The sequence below is a fragment of the Crotalus tigris genome, unplaced genomic scaffold (assembly GCF_016545835.1).
Source record: "Crotalus tigris isolate CLP2741 ecotype Arizona unplaced genomic scaffold, ASM1654583v1 scf7180000019078.1875890, whole genome shotgun sequence".
Classification (NCBI taxonomy): Eukaryota; Metazoa; Chordata; class Lepidosauria; order Squamata; family Viperidae; genus Crotalus; species Crotalus tigris.
In genome coordinates, this window is record NW_024097364.1 from 325229 (window position 1) to 346753 (window position 21525).

A 21525-nucleotide genomic window follows, 5' to 3' on the forward strand; every position below is an offset into this window, starting at 1 on the left:
TTAAACAGCCAGCAATGCTGGCTGTGGAATTCTGGGAGTTGAAGTCCACTTGCCTTAAAATTGTCAAGGTTGAGAAACACTGATTTAAAGGCATTCAAAATACAATGCTCTGAAAGCGATGGGAAAAAAAGGACACATAGTCATAATACCTTGCCAGCCTGGTCCACAACTGCAAGTAAACCCTTCATAATCAGGTGTATGGTCACAAACACCATTGTTCTCACATGGGTTAGGGAAGCAAGGAGCCAAAACATTCTCACAGTTCCGTCCTGGGAAAAGAATGAAAAGCCTGTCAAGAGTCGGCAGGTATTCACCGGCCCAAAATGAGAATATCTAGAGTTGTAAGACTCCCAAGTAGAACACAAATGAAACTCCATATAACAGAGGTTTAGCCATGAAGTGCCATGAATGGGAATTTTCTTTCATGCATATAACATAAAGAAAAGATTTATTTATTATTACTTGTTCAACCGTATTAATATTCTTCCATGGGAAAGCATATCTTGATACATCTCAAACATTCAAGCTATAATTGACTGCTGCTTACAAAAGGCGGCTCTCCTTATAGACCAGTGTTTCCCAAACTTGACAATTTTAAGGCGTGTGGACTTCAACTCCCAGAATTCCACAGCCAGCGTTGCTGGCTGTGGAATTCTGGGAGTTGAAGTCCTCACGCCTTAAAATTGTCAAGTTTGGGAAACACTGTTATAGACGATGGATAATATTGTAATTTAAAGTGAAATCCAAAATAGAATTGCACAACTGTCATAGGCACATATTAGACAGTGTGGATGACCTTTACCCATTGTGAGAATTCACTCAGCTTCCTCCCCTCCAGATGTTCCTATACTATTATCTGACATCAATATGTAAAAAAGGCAGATACCAAGAAGCCTAGGGCAAGATTACAGCCTGTTTTTTCCTCACTCTGTTTTATAGATACACCCGTATACGTTCCCACTTTTTAGGCTTTTGTTTGGAAACATTATCTATTTCAAAGCTGTATTTTAAGAACATCGCAGAATGGCCATAATGCATTATGTCTACAGCTGAGATTTTTACACAATTAATACCAGAGTTATTATGACTATATCATGAAATAAAAAGTACAGGTTATGACTAAGAGCCATGATCCTCCAGCTTCCAATCTAGTACTCAGTATCAATTGTTTTTTTGTGCATGTGCAATATTGATATAAGCAATTTCCAGGCTGGAACAAGAATTATGTTAGCCTCAAAGAAGCATCCAGTCCACCAACAAACTCTTATCGCAAAGAACTTTCTACTCACCAGTGTAAGGCAAGTCACACAGACAAGTATAACTGGCAATGCCATCAATACAGGTGCCCTGGTTGAGGCAAGGGCTAGAAGCACAGTCATTTATATTGATCTGGCAATACGTTCCTGAAGAGAAAATGATAATCACATCAATCCTATGAATTAAAACTTAAGAAGAAACCAGTGCCATCACCCAACCCTGTCATTCAGAATTTGAGGAAAGGGAAAATCGGTGTCCTGGTCTAGAATTCTTTAGGGAAAAGCATGGGCAAGGTAAGCCCAGCAAGTTAAGCATACCCTGGAAGCCTTCTTTGCATTTACAACGATAGCCATTGACATAATCGGTGCAGGTGCCATAATGCTGACACGGATTGGATTCGCACTCATTGTGGTTCACATCACAATTGGTGCCAGCCCAGCCTGGCTCACATTTACACTGGTATCTAAAAAATAAAATAATGGAAGTCAAGATTCCTCACTTCTTCCAAAACAGTTCACCGAGGCCACTTGATGCAGATTTAATGTACTGCTTCCTTCACAGCTACAGATCTCTAAAGCAATGGTTCTCAACCTGTGGGTCGGGACCCCATTTGGGGTCGAACGACCATTTCACGGGGGTCGCCAAACAACGCAGTCCGCCATTTTCCCCCCTTTTCCTTAGCTGTGCTACTCCCTTTTATTCTATTGGCTTTTGAAAGCCAATAGAATAGACTCTCTTGAATAGAGTCTAATTCTACTGGCTTTCAAAAGCCAATAGGAATTGTCCAGGCTGTCTCTGCCCTGTTGAGCCCACCAAAAGTCCCATTCTGCAAACAGTGCTGCATCAGTTGAGTAGTCCTCGACTTACGACCGGTTGAGTAGTCCTCGACTTACGACCGGTTGGGGTCGCGGCATTAAAAAGGTTGAGAACCACTGCTCTAACGGGAACAAACCCTGCCCATTCCTGACCAATCAGCATTTTTTTACAAAGACCTAGCCATTTGGACTTGTGGCCTGGGGAAAATCTCTCACCCATTGATGTCATCATGGCATGTGCCATGTACACAGGGGCTGCTGCTGCACTCATCCACTTCTGAATAGCAATGTGGATCATGGAAACCCTCGGGACAAAGACAAGAGAACCCGTCTTCACCATCCACACAGGTACCGCCATTCTTGCAAGGGTTGGATGCACATTCATTAATCTCTATATTGCACAGAGGACCTGAAAGGGGAAAAAAATGACTGCAATAAGCAATGAGATGATCAGGTTTATAGTTTTGAGGAACAATAGATCAATTCAGCTTTGCCTCCTCTACAAATTAAATTTAAACTCATAGAAAACTGCAAAATAATTTGGGGTCAAGTGCACTAGACCTTGAAATGGCATGTTGGGGGTGGGATTATATATTCCAAAACAAGTGGGTCCACGATAAGCAATAATTTGATTTGATATACTTTTCACTTGTTCTCTTCATTTAATCCTTTTCCAATTCGTTATAACTGAGCAACAATTTTTAGAAAAGGCTAGGATCTGGAGCCACAGTTTGTGCATTTCTGTCTTCCAACCTTCTGAACACCCTAATTTCTGGCTGCAAAGCCAAGCACTTATAATCTGTAAGCAGAATTATCTGTAGTATAATCCAATTTTGCTGATTTTATAACGCCTCCTTTTCTTTCCTGCCCCAGCCCCCCCAAAACATAGCCCGTCACCCAGCCATCACCTGTGAAGCCAGGTTTGCAGATGCAATCATAACGATTGATGCCATCGTGGCAGTTCCCATAGTCACAAGGATTGCTGGCACAGTCATCAAAGTTTATCTCACAGTTAGCACCTTGAAGGAAAGGACATATTATGAATCTCAGAAAGGCAGTAGTTCACCCCTCCCTTCACCATGCTCCATGATAGCTGGATTTGTCTTGACTAAATGACAAGTGTAGATGAGGAGGTACACTATCATGAATAAGCAAGATTCTTGAAACATCATTTAAGGGTGCTGCCTGCAAGTGTTAGAAACGGTAAACTGACTGCTCAACAGTTCTGTCCCTTAAGAGAGAGCTTGAACCCAGGCAAGGAAGGGGGAACGTTTTTTGTAGATAAGAAAAAAGTTCCTACCTGAGGTCCCTGGCTGACAGTGGCAGAGGTACTTATTTACTAGGTCAATACATTTGCCCCCGTGCTGACAGGGATTACTATGGCACTCATTGATTTGGTTCTCACAGCGATACCCAGTGTAACCAGCCACACATATACAGGTGAAGCTGGCAATGCCATCTACACAAGTGCCATGGTGGCAAGGATCTGGGGAGCAGTCATCTATGTTCTTTTCACACAAAACCCCTTCAAAACCTATAAAAAAACCCAGAAGATAGCATTAGCATGGATTACAGAAACTTCCTGGGCAAATTCCCTTAACTTTAATTTTAGTAAGCAATTGATTAAAAAGAGACCAAGTCTCATCTTCCAGTTATCTTAGTGTAATTTTGAGGTACGTGTAAATTAAAATTTAGACACTGAACAAAAGATGGGCCATTTCTATCATAGCAAAGAATAATAAAAGTCTTAAAACAAGAGTTTTAAGTAGGAAGAATTAGATACCATCTTCCACTATAAGGAAATATTATTATTTCCCTGGGGAAAAAATATATGCTTTTAGTTTGAAAAACATTTTATCATTCTTTTTCCACTGATTCAAGACCCAATACCAAAGACAGAAATAAACTGTGCCTGAATTAAGTGTTAGCAACTATTACTTGAAACTCTTCCTTCACAAAAATACCCTCCTTTCTAATGAAGGGATATGTTATGGGGAAAGAATTCATATCATGCACACAATAAGTAGAAAACAATGTGGCAGCATTTATTTCTCCCTGCGTTAGTATCCCATAAACCCTTGAATTCATTATTAAATCTGATCAACTTCTGCAGTAAGTAATCACCTTCTGTACAACGGCATTCATAAGCATTGGGCCTATCCACGCACTTGGCACCATTTTGGCATGGTGTGCTGGCACACTCATCGATATCTATTTGGCACATAGAACCCGAGAAGCCTGAATGTAGAAGGAAAAATATGTCAAACAAAACAGAAAAACCAATGAAATAGCAATTGAATCACAGGTCCTACTTCAAATAGTACATCCCAACGACAATTCACAAAAAATAGTGCTTCCTTTTTGCTATTCACTCTGATAAAAAAATTTACACATCTGCATCATATTTCACAGGTTTGTTGAATGCAGAGGTGACAGGAATTTGATTTTATTCCTTATGGTATTGACTTTTGATTTTGGTTTTAATCTTATTATTTTAAACCATCTCTACAGAGTTTTCGGAACCAGGAAATTTAGAAATGTAGTGAAGACTGGATTTAATGGACTTCAGTGTGAAAGACCTCATATTCAATGAACTAATGTTCCACATCAGTTAATATTATTTGTATCTTCATCCAAATTACCTAAATTGTTGCGGGTAACAAAATTTACTTTATAAAGCACTGCAACACCATGCATATATGCAATAATTCTGGTAAATCCAATATGATCTTGGGAAGAATGGAAGTACTACCTGAACAGCTACTTCTGCTTTCTCAGTGGCTATGTAGGGAAAATCCTATATAAACTGCCCAGTGCCATTAGGAGAAATAAAAAGCATTTCAAGCGTGGTTCGGGGTCAGTATATGCCATTTCTAAGAGAGTCTCCAAATGGCTGGAACTAGATCAACCCTGTATAAACTGACAACCTGAACATAAAAAATACAGGCAGCAATAGAAAAGGTTTGGCACTGTAAAATACAGCTTAGTCACACAACTCAGCCTTACCACCAGAGGCCTATAATAAGAGCTCTTAATGTCTCTCCCTTCTCTCCACAGGGGGCTTTGCAGTGTCTACCCCACATGTAAATTGGGTTCAGGGGCCTGAGCCACAGGCTAGGGAAACAAAGATGCCATTGTCCAAGCTCCCACAGAGCATGCTAGAGGCCTGTCTGCCAATCAATCCTAAAAACAACTAAATGGAGCATAGTACCTCCACCCAGTTGTTAGCCGAAAAGCTGGCAAGTCCTGGGGAAAGAAGCCGATGATACTGCCGTAAAATTACAGTGGTAGCCCAGACACTGACCAAAAATTCTCCAGATAGGCTGTTTGCTCAACAATGGATACCTATGCAGTCTATACAATGGGTAAGTAGGTAAGAAATGTCACAGGGGGGCAGTATGAATTCAAGAGAAATTGCAGCACAACTCTAAAACAAAGCAGTGCGTATTGTTAAGTTCTCAAGCAACGGGTGTTCTCAAACATTACAAGGAGAAAAACTAAGCTTCTTATGAAAAAGGATTGCAGTTCCCCAATCTTCTAAATGTCAGGGCCTGGCAGACTTCAAATACACTCACAGCACATACGTGTGGTGTCAGGTAAGAAGAAGCCAAGTGGAAAAATGGTTCCTAGATACAGAATCTGTAATGTTATGCAGAAAAAATAAGCCACTTTCATTTTTTTCCAAGTGGAAATGAGAGGTAGTGCTCCTGATTGGCAAAGTTCCATACTTGCCTGAGGGGCAGGTGCAACTGAACCCATTGACCATATCCTTGCAGACACCCCCATTGACACAGGGATTGCTTTCACACTCATTGATATTTATTTCACAGTAAGTACCACTGAAACCTGCAATCACAAAGAATAATTTCTACTGTAAACTCTATATTCTCTACTGTAAAGTCTATATTCATTCATATTAGGTACTCAGCATACATCCCACAGAAATAATGGGACAAAGAGCCCATTGTTATCAGGAAGACTAATTTAGTATACAGAAAAAATAGATGCACCATAATAAATAACACTTTATTTGCAAAATTGGGCAATCATAAAATCTAAAAAATTTTTTGAAGTGTTTGAATCCTCACTTAACGACTTACCACTTAATGACTGTTTCAACTTAGGAAAGACCCTTCCAAAATGCACTTACAAGAATTCTGATGGCAATACTTCCCTGCAGTCACATGACTGCATTCTGAAAACTTGGCAACCTGGTCACTTTTACGGCTGGTTGCAGCAAAGCATAGCAACATGACAATTTACAACTGGCTGGAAACTGGCCTTTTCAACCTCTTTTTGACAAAAAAAAAAAAAAAAGCACATAGGAATGCATAACAACCACAGTGTTTACTTAACAATCATCATAAAAAGGCTGTAAAGTCAGGCCTGTCACATGAGTGCCTTGACTGATGATTCTTATGACTTATGGAAACTCAGAGATCCATATGATTGTAAGTCTAGGCCAGTGGTGGCGAACCTATGGCACGGGTGCCAGATGCGGCACTCAGAGCCCTCTCTGTGGGCACACGCACCGTCGCCCCAGTCCTAGGCCTTCAGCTGGGTTTTATAAAACCTTTTCGCTTTAGGCCTCCGCCACCGTGTACAAAAAAAAAAAAGTTCAATCAATCAGTCAATTTCAACTTCTCGCGGGGAAAAAAAAGATCTTGCAAAGTTGGAATTGATTGATTGAACTTTTTAGTCCCACCCAGTCTGCTGTTACCACTGCAGCCACGCCCACCCAATGGGCCACATCCACCCGGCACCTGACGAGGCATAAGTGGGTTTTGGGTTGCAGTTTGGGCACTTGGTCTCTAAAAGGTTCGCCATCACTGGTCTAGGACTATCTGTACAAAGACAGCTTTAATAGTTGTAAGAAGTATTGTTCCACTGGTCAGAAACAATTTTCTTCTGAAAAGTGCAATCTTGATTATTTCTCTCTAATCCCAATATTTCAGTACATTAACACATCAACCTTATGGGCATAGCAACCAACTGCATGTAGTACATCCTTACTGTTTCAACTGATGAATTGAGCACATTGCTAATGTAACTTATTATTATTATTATTATATCCCATCTTTTTTATATATATAATTCAAGGCAGCTAACATACCCATTATTCCTGCCTATTTTTTGCAGCAACAATCCTGGGAGGTTGAATATTCAATCTTAAATGAGATAATCTGCTAATCCAATAGGACAGGCAATATAATACAGCGGTCCTCAGTCAATTAAATCAAATCAATAAATATTTTAAAAGTTCTCAGCTTTCATTTTTAATAGAGTAAATAGCAACAAATATAATCCACATAAACCAAAGCTCTTTGGGGTTCTCAATTATTTTTAATGATATACAGCAGGCCTGAGACCAAAATGTTTGAGAATCACTGTAATAGGATATTCATTTTCAACTATGTTAGGTTTCCTGGAATGCTGGATTTTACATGAAGTAAGCAGAAGTCCTACTTATGTCCTTTTATGTAGGAAGCATTATACGTAAGCTATAGCACATGCATTTATCACGGGCAAGATTACAGGTTGAACTCCTGATATATCTATGGAAAAAGGTAAGTTAGATGATACAGAGAATATTTGTTGCTAAATGTAGATGGAAAACTAGCTTGGTCTACTTGAAGATGGCATCCTTTTTAAGATTTCCTATTTCTTGCTATGAAAAGGAAGATTGCACAGGAAAATAATACTGTTCATGTTGGGTAATTTCTGAAGCCTCTTATGTAGTCTTAATATTCTAGTCCTCTCACTGTATCCTAATCCCAAAAGAAATGGCTACAGAATAGAGCAACACTGGGTGAGCAACATGCAACATTAAAACAAAGTTTACTATCCCCTTGCCCAAAGGCACTTGCAGCTAAGAAGACCTCCCCCTCTCCCAGGCCTGTACAAAAAACTAGCCATTAACCAATGAGTGAGCAAGGAAGGAGAATGTTCCTCCCTATATGGGGTAATGGAAGCACAAAGAACAGCCAATTCTCATCACTCACTAGGCCAGCCTCACCATTAATATTCCAAGCACAAAGCTGCACTCCCAACTGTCTGTATGAACATTGTACAAATTTATGCAATACCTCAATCTTAAAAGTTCTGCCACAGTGGGAAATGGGCAACTGTATCTCTCACTTTCTTTGAAATGTGTTGTATGTATGCATGCTTTGATTCTAGAGATATTTCTGAAAGACTCAACCTGCTTCTTGCCCCAGTGCACAGCAAGAGAGATCAATATATAGATTTTGACATTTCTAGGAAAGGTCCAACATTCATAACTCTGGCTTTTTTCATGAAGGATTCTTCCTCAGCTTTGTCTAAGTTTATATTGGCCATCTAAATATTAAGGGATTGTGGTTTCATGATAGTAAGAAGAAATGCATTCCACAATTAGCAAGAGAGACAGAAGAAAAGGAAAACTTGAAGCTAGATAGTTAAAATCATGAGGACTGCAATTCCAATATTTCTGCATCTCTTATTTTAAGAAAAACATATGGTTAAAAACTGCAGATGTGTAAAGTGGGCAAGTGACACATCGTCCTAAATTAATCCCACCTGACTCCTCTCCACCAAAGGAATAAGGATAAATCAGAATTTAAGAGCCACTTCATCTTTCAGAATTAGACACATGTGAAGTGCAAATCACAAGAATACATCATAAAGCTAGGCTCATACCAAGCAACCAACTAGATATAAAGCAGTCCAGGTATTCTTCAATTATTTTCAGAAAGTACTTTATGTTTTATGCAGAACTTCACAATAACAGTGAATCACTTCTCTCAATTTTCTTTTTAAAAAACAATTTGAACCAAGGAAGTAAACTACTTAAGCTCATTCAAGGAGCCCAGCTTTCTCAGAGATCTGACTCTCTTCCCTTCCAGTCAACTGTATACTTACTCTTTTTCTCGCTTTTGAGATTATTCTCACTACCAAGGGCAGCAACCTAGGTATATATTTCACTAATTTTGGAGCCAGATTCAGGGATCCTACCTGACATGCAGATGCATGTAAACTCTCCAATACGGTCAAGGCAGGTGGCATCATTCTGGCAAGGCATGGAGAGGCATTCATTGATGTCTGTCTCACAGCGTGGACCTGTATAACCACGTCCACACTGGCACTGGAAGGAGCCTTGTGTGTTCACACATTTGCCAAAATGCTCACACGGATTAGCTCCTGCAGGTAACAAAATAACAAGTGAAAAGGGTTGGCCCAAAATTATACCTGTAGAGACAACTTGAGACAAAACAATTCTAAGGCATGCCAGCAGAGGTCAGTCTATCTCAGAAAACCTTTGGGCCCTCCCATTTTTTTAAGAGACATAATTCCATTCATCAATCTTTCTTGAACATCTCTATACAAGAAAAACAAAATTCTCACCGATGGAGCATTCATCCACATCTTGATCACAGGCTCCACCAGTAAAACCTGGTGGGCAGGTGCAAATTGCACGGCCATTCATTGGGTTAGTGTCACAAATGGCATCTTCATGGCAAGGGTTACTGACACAGGCATCATCCAAGTGACAAAGGAGGCCTGAAAGAGAAAGGTCATCCCATGACAAGAAATATATATGTAAGAAATAAGGGGGGGGGAACCCACAAAGCAAGAGGAAGCAACTTTTGCACCTTCACGTTCCTCATTTCTTTCCATTTCTTTTTATTCAATGTCCATATAGTATTCCCACTGCCTTTTCACAGTTTATCTATGTATTTAATACTGATTAAAGTCTGTTGATATGATATGCATGGCAGAAGCTAACTCTACCTGTCTTGCCCATAGGACATGCACAGTAGAAGGATGCCACACGATCATGGCAAGTAGCACCATGAAAACAGACAGCTGTCTGGCAGTCATCAATGTTCTCACTACAGCTCTCCCCAGTCCAGCCATTGACACAGACACATGAATGGCCTCCATTGGTATTGAAGCAAGTGCCCCCATTGTGGCAAGCATTGGGCTGCAGCTGGCATTCATCCACGTCCTCGGTACAGAATTGGCCTATGGTGCAGAAAAAAGGGATACTTTTAGCTAAATGTTTTCCAAAGCAGAGTTGAATCTAAAAGCTGTAGTTCCTCTCCTGTTCCCAGTTGTGAGTTTTGCCATTGCTTTTCTTTGTTCCTAGTTCACTAAGCCAGCATAAAACCTTTAGCTGAAGGACTAAAAAATAGTCTTATCCATCAAACAGGCAGATTTCCTAACTTGATAGTTAATAATTTTATAATGCCATGGAGAAAAGAAAAAGAATATTGCTTATAAACAGATCTTAAAAGCTGCCCAGATTTTTATTAAGCGCCCTGAAATTGATCACATTCTATTTTTTGCCCTGCTTTCCGGTACCTGTCCACTCTGGAGGACACTGGCAGTTGTAGGTGTTGACACCATCCACACAAGTGCCTCCATTCATGCACATGTGGTCTGGACAGTCATCTATGTTAATTTCACAGTTGTGTCCTTCAAAACCTGAAAGGAGGAAAGAAGATAATTTAGCCTTAGGGACAATAGGAAAATTAGCGTCAGGAAAGGAAAACAAAAAAAGTCTAGCATTAAAATGGAATGAGCAAATTATTCATCCTTTCACAGGAGTTAATTCTATCAAGCACATACCAGAAGAATACCTGCCAGGATAGATGACATACAGTTTAAAGTCGGTTTAGGAACTGTTGGCCCAAGAGTCTCCGAGTTATGTGGTGAAAGCCTTTCCTGCATTCCTGATCATAAACTAGATCAAGGAGGAAGCATTAGCCAAGCCTCCCACAGCGGTGTCTGCTAACTTGCCTACCCCGCCTCCCTTTAGATTGCTTCCTTCCTGCTCTGCCAAACCTCTCAATAGCTTCCCATGAGTTTCCTGACAGGAAAGCAGTGAAGTACAATTTAGCAAAAGCAAATAGTTAAGCTTGTGTTCCATGTGATGCTCATGTTCCACACAACCCAATTGCATCAGACTTATTTTTTATGCTGAATCTCTCTGTCCACTACGCTCTCATAGAGCAGAGGTAGGCAACAATTTCTGGAAGTTCACTCACCAGGTAAGCAAGCACACTCATAGCTGAGATCTCCTGTCTGACGGCAAGTGCCCCCATTGAGACACTGAGAAGGAGCACAAGGTGTAGAGATACTCTCACAGTGCTGTCCTGTATAACCAGCTTGACACTGACAGCGGAAGGAGCCGGGCGTATTAAGACAGGTACCACCATGCTGACAAAGACCAGATACCCGACATTCATCTACATCATTCCGACAGTTGCGGCCTTGATAACCTGATGGGCATGTGCAATTATATCGGCCATTCCAGTTAGTACAGCGGCCACCATTGACACATGGTTTGCTGGCGCATGCATCAAACAGAGAGCAGTCCTGACCTAAACAGAAACGGAAATACATTGTGATCATGGAGGGGCAGATGGCTTTTCCCCAAAGAGATCTACTTCCTCATTTATACTCAGGGCTCATTCTTCCTGGAGAGCACCCAGTTGCAACTGCCATCCCAGTAGACTACTTTTCTACCAAATGTCCACAGAAGCTTTTATCTCCCTATTACATCACACTGGATATCCTCACCTCGGAAGCCCTTGGGACAGGTACATTGGTAGTGCACAGTGCCATCACGCAAGGTGCTTTCACATGAGCCCCCATTGGCACAGGGTGACTGGTGACATGGATCTTGAAACTGGCAGTGTTCTCCAATCAGACCAGGCTGGCATCTAGCATGAAAAAGAAGCTTATTAGATTTGTATCTGGCACCTATGTCCATCATACATTGGACATATATTCTAAAGACCTACAACTAACACAGATTCACTCTAAACTAAAGAATTCTGAAATGGTAGTGTATAAGAAATTTGTCAGAAATAGCAACAAGGGTGATATATAGAAAGCAATTCTAAAAGTGGGGAGAAAAAAAAGTTGTACTTGAAGCAAAAAGCCTCCAAAAAAGAACATACATAGCAGCCTCAAACTTCACAAAAAAAGGCCTACATTTAAGTTTCCACTTCCACAAGTTGCTGTGGCTATTATAATATATTCATATATTTCCATAAAAAAATAATTCAATGAGCAATTAGGATCTCTTTTCACCAAGCTGTTAATTTTTTGTGCATAAACCACTTAAGAATTGCAAACAAGTTGGGAGCCTGCCCAATAGCTTTGCTGTAAACTTTTTTTCCCCACTAAATAACACTTCTGTGAAGTCAATTTTTTCTAGCTTGCACTATCCTAGTTCACCAGTATCTGTCCTCTGCATATTTTGCTAACTGCTCACACTCACCTTTGCCAAGCTGAAAATAGATATCTTAAATATTGGCCTTGCCTCAGGTTCCAGCCAACCATTTCCTCTTACTAACAAATTCCAGGCAAATCTAAGAAAAGAACTTTTCCTATCCAGGAGAAGATTTTGTCAGAACTCACAGCAAAAAAAAAAAAAAAAAAACACCCAAAAAAACCTCCAGAGAAGTTGAAAACAGGGCATAGCTAAAAACAGGTCTGTATAATTGCCATACAACTTAATGTAATGCCATTAAACATTGCCAATATATTGATATATGCTTGAGATAGGGCTAAATGTAGTTTCTAAAATATGGTTGTAATGCCTGGTATCAGGACCCATTATATATATATATTTTTTTGGTTGAGTTTATAAAGCTAGACAAGTGACTGGCTAGTCCAGTGGTGGCAAACCTATGGCACGGGTGCCAGAGGCGGCACTCAGAGCCCTCTCTGTGGGCATGCGCACCGTCGTCCCAGTCCTAGGCCTTCAGCTGGGTTTTATAAAACTTTTTCACTTTAGGCCTCCGCCACCGTGTGCAAAAGAAAAAAAAAGATTCAATCAATCAATTTCAACTTCTCGCGGGAAAAAAAAGATCTCACAAAGTTGGAATTGATTGATTGAACTTTTTAGTCCCACCTAGTCTGCCATTACCACCGCAGCCACGCCCACCCAATGGGCCACACCCACTCAATTGGCCACCCTAGCCAATGGGCCACACCTACCCGGCACTCGATGATGCATAAGTGGGTTTTGGGTTGCAGTTTGGGCACTCGGTCTCTAAAAGGTTCGCCATCACTGGGCTAGTCAAACTAGTCAAAGAATGAAGGATTTTACAGGATTCAAGAATCCAAAGTATGAACTCCAGGAACTTTTTGAGAAAAGGCTCGATTCAAATTAAATAGAAAAAAACTTTGGAAAGATCCTTCTTGCTCCGGAGAAGAATATTGCCAATACCTGGCAGACAAAAAAGGGACTGACATATAAACATGGGTGAAATAGCTACTGTGTCCAGAAAGCAAGACGGTTTAAACTTGGCCTGGCTCACTAGAGAGCGAGCCACATAACGAAGCATTCTTCATCCAACTCTTGCAGTTTTTAAAACCTGGTATTAGCAGAAGCCACTTCTTTCCTACAAATTGGCTCCTTCTGTTTCTCAAAACTTTCTACCAACCTAGGACCAGTAAAGTAATAGCTAACTCAGATCTGGGCATTTTAGCCCCCCCCCCCGGGGGCCACAACCAGTGCATGGCTATCAGGTACATGTGAGGTCAATCGGAAATTAGAAATCAAACGTAAATAAGTGTACATCATGCATGCAATACAACTGCATTGCTTTGATTTTGAAAGCAACTGCTATTTTTTTTTTCAATTTACATAGGTGCATGCATATGTGCCTACACATCTTCACATTAATGTGTTGGTCCTACTGGCTCAGCCCTCCACAACAGTCCCTGTTTCTCATGTGGCTCCTTGGGAAAATTAATTGCCCATCTCTGGGCTAACCTAAGGAGTGCTGGTGGAAGCATTAAGCAGCCCCCTTTCCTAACCACAGCCATTCTGGAGTCTTTAAAACAGGCCACTCAAATCCAAGGGCCTCAGAGCCCCCTCCCAGCCGCTGCCCACAGCTTGCCATTGCCATAGCAACGCAGAAAGCCTGTTTGTTTTTCTGCCCAAGCCTGAACAGCACGTCCTAGGCACTGGCCAGGCCTTGCAGTCCACAGAGGGATCAGACAAGGAATGGGAACACCAGACCAACTACAAGGCAGATTCAGCTTGTCACATGAGGCATAGGAACCACCCACCATCCTCTTGCCAAAAATGTCAAGCCACTCTGCAGAAGTTGTCGGCTGACCACGACTTCCCAGCAGCTCAAATCTAAAGCAGATGCCATGAATCTTCTGCAAGCGAGGCCAACAAAAAGTTTACCCAAAGCCAAAGATAGGCCTCTGACGAGGTCCAGTTGTCATGGAAACTCAGGGAGAAAGATAATTGAAGCCGGTCAGCGGTGGATGAGATCCATCTGAAGCATGGAGAACCTTTGCCTTGAAGGCTCAGAACAGCCTGTCTGAAAATCAAGAAGGCAGCTCTACTGGAATGGAAGCGGACCTCAAACTCGAGCTAGGAGGGGGGAAAAGGCCCAGAAAAAGACAGACACAACTTGCAGACAGCAACTGGCCAAAGGAAAAGGCACCCAGGCATCCAATATCCCTGAAGCTACATCTGGAGGAAAGCTGCCATTAGCACTTTGGCACCTCTATGTATGTTTGTGTGTGGTCATTGTGCACTCAGGTGCCTGTATACCCATAACAATCAGGAAGTTAAAAAAAAATAATGAGGAAACACTTGAGTTTACTGTATGCTTTGTAGATTTCTGAAGAGCTGTAAAATTAACTGATAGGAGCAGTTAAGATTTAAAGGAGCCCATAACATACACTTATTGTTCTTTAAGAAACCAAATCCTTTACTAACACTTGCGTATTGATGTTGGGATGTTTCAACCCAAAAGTAAATCTCTTCTGCAATAACCAGAAGTGTATCCTGTTCTGGTTAAATCCACATAGTTTGACCATTCATCCGGAGAAGTATTGTAAACAAAAGATTATATGTACTGTATGTATTTTTTCAGTAAGCCTTTGTCCCCAACCTTACAATAAGCTTTTTTTAAACCAGTTTAGCTTCTCTTCAGTTTTCCTAAATCACAATAGCAGCTCCTTCAAGTCAACTCCCTTAGAACTCACGTCAGGATAAACTATAGTCACCAAGACCCCATCTTCTTTCCATAACTATTGGAGCTAATTTTAAACAAAGGCATAGTACCGCAAAGCTACTTCATTCTAGTTGCTTCTAGCCCAAGTGAATAAATCCCATGAACTTTTCCTTCAAGCAACTTCCCTCTCTTTATATCTAGTCCTCATCCCCTGGGTACATGAGATTGCTAAAAATCTAAATAATAACTAACAGTCATTTTTGCGAAGAATTTTTTTGTCCATGAATAATAGACTTAACATAAGAAATTGATTATTATTCTGGTAAAAAGGTAGGCCAGAAGAATGACTTTCTTCTCCTTGGAAAAATCTTCAGCCACAGGAGTTGACATTAGTTGTATGGATTATTGTCTGTATTACAGGCAGTAGTCCTTCCTTACTGATTGCTTGTTTAGTTACTGTTCGAAGTTATGACAGCGTAACTCATTAGCAGCTTCCAACAAGCAAAGTCAATGGGGAAGTCAGCAGGAAATCATAAGTCACAGTGACATGACATCATGCTTAACGATCACTGGTGATTCATTTAACCACAGTCAGAATGGATGTTAAGTCGGGTGTTGCTTCACTTTACAACAGCATCACATAGCAACTGAGTTTCTGGTCCAATTGCAGTCAGAGAGGACTATCTGTACTTATAGCCAATCAGTCTAAATCAGTATAATGACTGAATACATGAAATATCCACCCCACCCCCCAATAAAATAAAATAAAATAGAAATGTGGTGGCTATAGAACTAGACAGCCAGACATGGATGTGCTCTTTTGGGTCTCTTCCATCATCGCAGGTAGTAAATTTAACTCTTGTTCTCAGTTATTGGACAATGCTGACAAGAAAAGGATGTACTAACACAATAGCCTCTAGGCAGGCTCAGTTAAACTATAGCGTCTGCAATATTGGGCAGGTAAAGGCTGTATCTGGATATTTTTTGGTTGGGCTGTTTATTGTTGGCTTCTTAGACAATTTCTTGACTGGGGCATTGTTTACTTGATTGTTGGTCTGACGTTAATCTTGGAGTTAATCTATGCTCATCTGGGTGCTGATTGCTGGTGGAGAGGTGCTTGGGTTTTTTGTTCCCTTTTTGGCTGGTTGATTGATCCCAATTACCTTCTTTAATCAAGGAGTGCTTGTGGTGGAGCAAGATACTCAAGTTTTCTTGATTCTGTCTCTAGAGTGTATTTCCTCTGGACTGTCTCTAGCATCCACCTATCAATGGAGTTGAATTCCCAGGTGTGTTAGAATGTTTGCAACAGCTGCTTACCTGAATGTCTTGGGTCATCACACTGATGTGATTTATTCAGGTTTTGATCTCTGCTATGAAAAGGGGTCAAACACTACTTTCACTGGATTCTACTCCTTTTTAGTGGCCAACCTTCCTTCCTGCTTTTTGCGTCAATTAGCACAGAGGCCAGGGAATCACTAGCAACTTGTTTCTAGAGTAGGATTTAGTTTTATACTAGTGTTATGTGTTTAAGTTACAGATCTCATCAAGCCCCCACGTGTTCTGACCAAAAAAAACCCCAAAACTGAATGGCCCCCACTCAGCCATTATGGAACTGAAGGTTTTTCCTCTGGGAATATTTTGAAAGCCTCTTGAGAAACAAGTATACATTGGGAGCTATTGTGGCAAGTGTCTGCTTTAATCTGAGAATCTTTCTCAGGAATATTAGGTAAAAATGCACATTAAATTATCTTCAATGTGTAGGCATGAAGTTTTCCTGGAAATTTATGTCTCTTTCATTTCTCACTCCATGCTCTCTCTCTTGAAGCCTTGAAAAAAGTTAAAATTGTTTGTTAGTTATGGCAGATCAAAGATTTGAAAATCTTTGGCGCATCTCTGGGTCTGCTCAAGGTTTTTGAGAAGTCTGAACAGGGTCTGCTCCTGCTAAGGGCTCCTTTCGCGTATCTATGGTAATCTTGTTCCTTTCATCTTTTCTATGTTTGTCTTCTGAGATAGGAAATGAATACGATTAGGAATAATATGTTAGGAATAATATAAATAAAAGGACTCCTAAAGGCAGAAAACTCTTTTCTTTAGTGCAGTGGTTCTCAACCTGTGGGTTGGGATCCCATTTGGGGTCGAATGACCATTTCATGGGGGTCGCCAAACAACTCAGTCCGCCATTTTTTCCCCCTTTTCCTTAGCTGTGCTACTCCCTTTTATTCTATTGGCTTTTGAAAGCCAACAGAATAGACTCTCTTGAATAGAGTCTAATTCTATTGGCTTTCAAAAGCCAATAGGAATTGTCCAGGCTGTCTCTGCCCTGCTGAGCCCGTCAAAAGTCCCATTCTGCAAACGGTGCCGCAAGTTGTCTGCAGCGAAGGTGAGCTGTCTGGAAGTATCCACCCCTCCCTGCTAAGCAACTACTAAAAATGTAAGTAAAAGAGGGCCAGGGGTGGGAGGTGGGAGGCCGGCGGGCTCAGGGAGGGTTGCTGGCGCGCATGGGACCCGGCGGGTGCCTTACCTCCCTTGGGCTGGGCCAGTTGGTGGCCCAGCCGGTGGTCGGCCTGTGCCATCTCTGCCACTTGCCAGCTACGCCTCGGCCGGTGCAGGGGGCGGCACCACGCATGTGCGGCGCTCCCGGGCAGGGAAAGTTCTCGACTTACGACCGGTTGGGTAGTCCTCAACTTATGACCGGTTGGGGGTCGCGGCATTAAAAAGGTTGAGAACCGCTGTTTTAGTGGATGGGTGGTGGCGGAGGTGGTATTTTCGTTGCTTCTTTTTGGGAGGGGGTGCAGCCCAGATCTTCCCTTCCCTGCTGCCTAGCCTTTTGCCAAAAAACTAGTCCGCAAGGCAAAAAAGGTCCCCTTGCATGTGCTTTCTATTTGTGGAAGGGACAATGTTGTACTCAGGGCCCACTTCACCTTTCAGCAGGGAGAGGCTGTTCAGGCATTCCTGTATTTCTTCTCCTTGGGGCGTGAAATGACAGGCAAAGCCAGAGCCAATCAGTCCCTCTGCAATGTAGGCTTCTCCTTTCCTCCTTTATTAAGTTTTTCCTCTTTTTCAACCATATACCAAGTTGCGGGATGGACATCCCAAGCTATGTTCCTACTCCCCAAATCACTGAGGAAGCCTTGTCCTCATGTTGCCTGGGAAGTTCCTGGCATTTAATTAGCAGTTGCTGCAGGAAAAAATGTTGGAAGTGCTGTTTAATCACCACTTCTGAAACTTTTCTTATGTCCAGCACCTCCTTTTCCTGATCTTGGCTGGTGTCCATGATGGACTTTTGACTTGATATTATTCTATTACAGAGGGGATCTGTAGTTATTGTCACTTTAATTGACTTCAGTGCTCTTCTGCTGTCAGCAAAACTCACTTTAATGAGGTTGAGGAGATAGGTATGTCTTGTGTTGTGATGACTTGCTGCATGACCCACCAGAGATCCTCTACCTCTCATAGCTAACATTTATCACTCTTTTTCTTCCTCTTCTTTTTCTTCTTTGTGAACGTTAAAGCCAGTAAGTCAGTGGTTCTCAACCTGTGGGTCGGGACCCCATTTGGGGTCAAACGACCATTTCACGGGGGGTCGCCAAACAAGGCTGGCCACCATTTTTTTCCCCTTTTCTTTGGCCATGCCCCTGGCACCCGGTGATGTATAAGTGGTTGGGGGTCACCACAACATAGGGAACTGTATTATGGGGTCGCGGCATTAGAAAGGTTGAGAACCACTGCAGTAAGTGATCATTATTCTTTTCAAGAAAAGAAAGCCAAAGACTGAAGGGGTTTCCACTGCCCTTGCCTTCTTACTAGACATCTCTATCACTCTGTCATAATCAGAAGTTTTTACAAATCACATATATTCATTAACCATAAAGAAATCCTCAGTCATTTTATTTGAAACTGAACTAGAAGAACACAGACTAGAAATTACTAGGAATATTTTCTTAGCTTGCTAACAAGCTTCCATGTTGTTGTAAAGGTGAAAGATGCCAGCTTGAAGAGAGTTTGCATAATTCCTCACCGCCCTATAAAAAAGGAAAATAATCCTTTTAAAGGCTGGAATTAACCTCAGAATAACTATACTAATCAGTATATTTAGAGTTGGGAATTTTTAGAGCTGCACGACAGAAGCCAGGAAATAAAGACATTTCTCTTTATCACTTGATTCATTTGCTCTCTTCATTCATTATTATCTGCTCTGAATTTTCTTTATTCTGTAATCTTCCCTGGGAATGCAAAATCAGTTTCTGAAGGACACAGATAACATAGTTTTCAGAAACAAACCCTTGCTGTAATAAAAATACATTACTACATATTGAGTGATTTAGATGAGAATATTCAATATTCATACCACACACAATCAGGCATGATATAAATATCACACACAGAACAGCCCAAAGCACACACTCTGCTAGAGAGAAGTTCCCTAAGGATGGGCCCCAGCACAAGGCCGAAAGCTCAGAAAACTAAAGCTCTGGTCCTGGTGACCGACCCAGATTGGACCTTACAACATTATCCTAGGCCAGTGATGGCGAACCTTTTAGAGACCGAGTGCCCAAACTGCAACTCAAAACCCACTTATGCATCGTCGGTTGCCGGGTGGGTGTGGCCCATTGGCTGGGCGTACCCATTGGGTGGGCGTGGCTGCGGTGGTAAGGGCAGACTGGGTGGGACTAAACAGTTCAATCAATCAATTCCAACTTTGCAAGATCTTTTCTTTTCCCGCAAGAAGTTGAAATTGACTGATTGATTGAAGTTTTTTTTTTTTTTTTTTGCATACAGCGGCGGAGGCCTAAAGCGAAAAGGTTTTATAAAACCCAGCTGAAGGCCTAGGACTGGGGCGATGGTACATGTGCTCACAGAGAGGGCTCTGAGTGCCGTGTCTGGCACCCGTGCCATAGGTTCACCACCACTGTGCTAGGACGTTATATTCACCTTCATTCGTGAGAATATTCAAACTCAGTCCAGGAGCACAGGACTATAATTTACATAATCTCTAGCAAGAATAAGTGTTGTATGTTCTGGCTTGCCACATTAGTGTGCCATGGCACAACCATGTAAGCATGGGTAGTTGTGTAAATAAAAAAGTGCACCATTTCTTAAAAAAAATGGAATCAGGTGGCTGAATATGAGCATCGATGGTCCCATTATGATGTGGAGAACATAATGGATCTGTAGCTTTGTGGCTCATGATCTCCTGCTATGACCAGCAAATTTACCTAGGACAGTGATGACGAATCTATGGCACGGGTGCCAGAGGCGGCACTCAGAGCCCTCTCTGTGGGCACGTGTGCTGTCGCCCCAGTCCTAGGCCTTCAGCTGGGTTTTATAAAATCTTTTCGCTTTAGGCCTCCACCACCGTGTGCAAAAAAAAAAAAAAAGTTCAATCAGTCAATTTCAACTTCTCATGGGGAAAAAAAAAGATCTTGCAAAGTTGGAATTGATTGATTGAACTTTTTAGTCCCATCCAGTCTGCCGTTACCACCGCAGCCACGCTCACCCAATGGGCCACACCCACCCAATTGCCATACCCAGCCAATGGGCCACACCCACCTGGCACTCGACGATGCATAAGTGGGTTTTGGGTTGCAGTTTGGGCACTCAGTCTCTAAAAGGTTCGCCATCACTGACCTAGGATCCCAGCTCTTCGTCGCTGCTTTTGAAGGAGAAACAGAACCTAGACCAGGGGTAGGCAACCTTGGCTCTTTTATGACTCGTGGACTTCAACTCCCAGAATTCCTGAGCCAGCATGGAAGATGCACTCTGGTTTGTTAGCCAGAATGACTGGCAATTTGGTCTTGTTTATTTTGGAATCAAAAACAGAGACTTTAAATGCATGGATGGAACCTTTTTATTTTAAAAAACTAACAATCAAAAGGATTTAACCTTTCTCCCTTGTGCTGCAGTTCCAGAAAAAAACTACTTTTTGAACCTGGCATTTTCCCCGGGGGGGGGGGGGAAGCTGCCACTGGCACTAATGACAAATTCCTTTCCAGAGCAAAGAGCAGCTTTAATTATTTTCACTGGTATGGGAAAGTCATTTCTTCACTTCAGAGTCACAACTCTTCCTTCCAATTGTTATTTTAAAAATAAAACTTAAGATTTGTTCAGTTTTAAAGTATCATCTAATTTCTCTGTCCTGTGTTGGGTTCGTTCATACAAAAAGGTAATACTTTAACTGTGGTTTGTTAAAGCCAGCATAGAAGTCTGGTTTAAGTATATCACTAAATCTAAAACAGAGGAAGAACATTGGCCTGCAGCATATGGCAGACCTGCCACAAGCTACTGTCCTGCACCAACAAGCAGGGCCCTGTTAATCTAGGGAGCACTCCTCCTTGCCCCAGGGCAATATACAAGCAATCTCATAACCTGTGGTGCCTTGATCCACCAAAGAGAAAGCTTTTTCTTTCAGTAATAGCAGCCAAGCCCTGGCACCTTGCCCTTGCCTGCTCACCTTCAGAAAAGAGAGCCAGTTTCTG

General features: G+C 41.7%; 1 protein-coding gene across 2 annotated transcripts in view; it reads right to left on the reverse strand.

Moving 5' to 3' along the window:
• Window positions 1–21525, reverse strand: part of NOTCH3 (notch receptor 3) — a 75370-nt gene that overhangs the window by 18684 nt on the left and 35161 nt on the right. For both annotated transcript variants that reach the window (XM_039359569.1, XM_039359570.1), the window contains exons 3-16: window positions 11637–11779; window positions 11102–11437; window positions 10416–10538; window positions 9843–10076; window positions 9456–9611; window positions 9066–9251; window positions 5805–5918; window positions 4197–4310; window positions 3373–3606; window positions 2981–3091; window positions 2289–2481; window positions 1575–1720; window positions 1290–1403; window positions 150–269 (exon numbers count right to left, since the gene is read on the reverse strand). In XM_039359569.1, coding sequence (XP_039215503.1) covers window positions 150–269; window positions 1290–1403; window positions 1575–1720; window positions 2289–2481; window positions 2981–3091; window positions 3373–3606; window positions 4197–4310; window positions 5805–5918; window positions 9066–9251; window positions 9456–9611; window positions 9843–10076; window positions 10416–10538; window positions 11102–11437; window positions 11637–11779 — 2324 coding nt within the window. The remainder of the gene's footprint in view (window positions 1–149; window positions 270–1289; window positions 1404–1574; window positions 1721–2288; window positions 2482–2980; window positions 3092–3372; window positions 3607–4196; window positions 4311–5804; window positions 5919–9065; window positions 9252–9455; window positions 9612–9842; window positions 10077–10415; window positions 10539–11101; window positions 11438–11636; window positions 11780–21525) is intronic.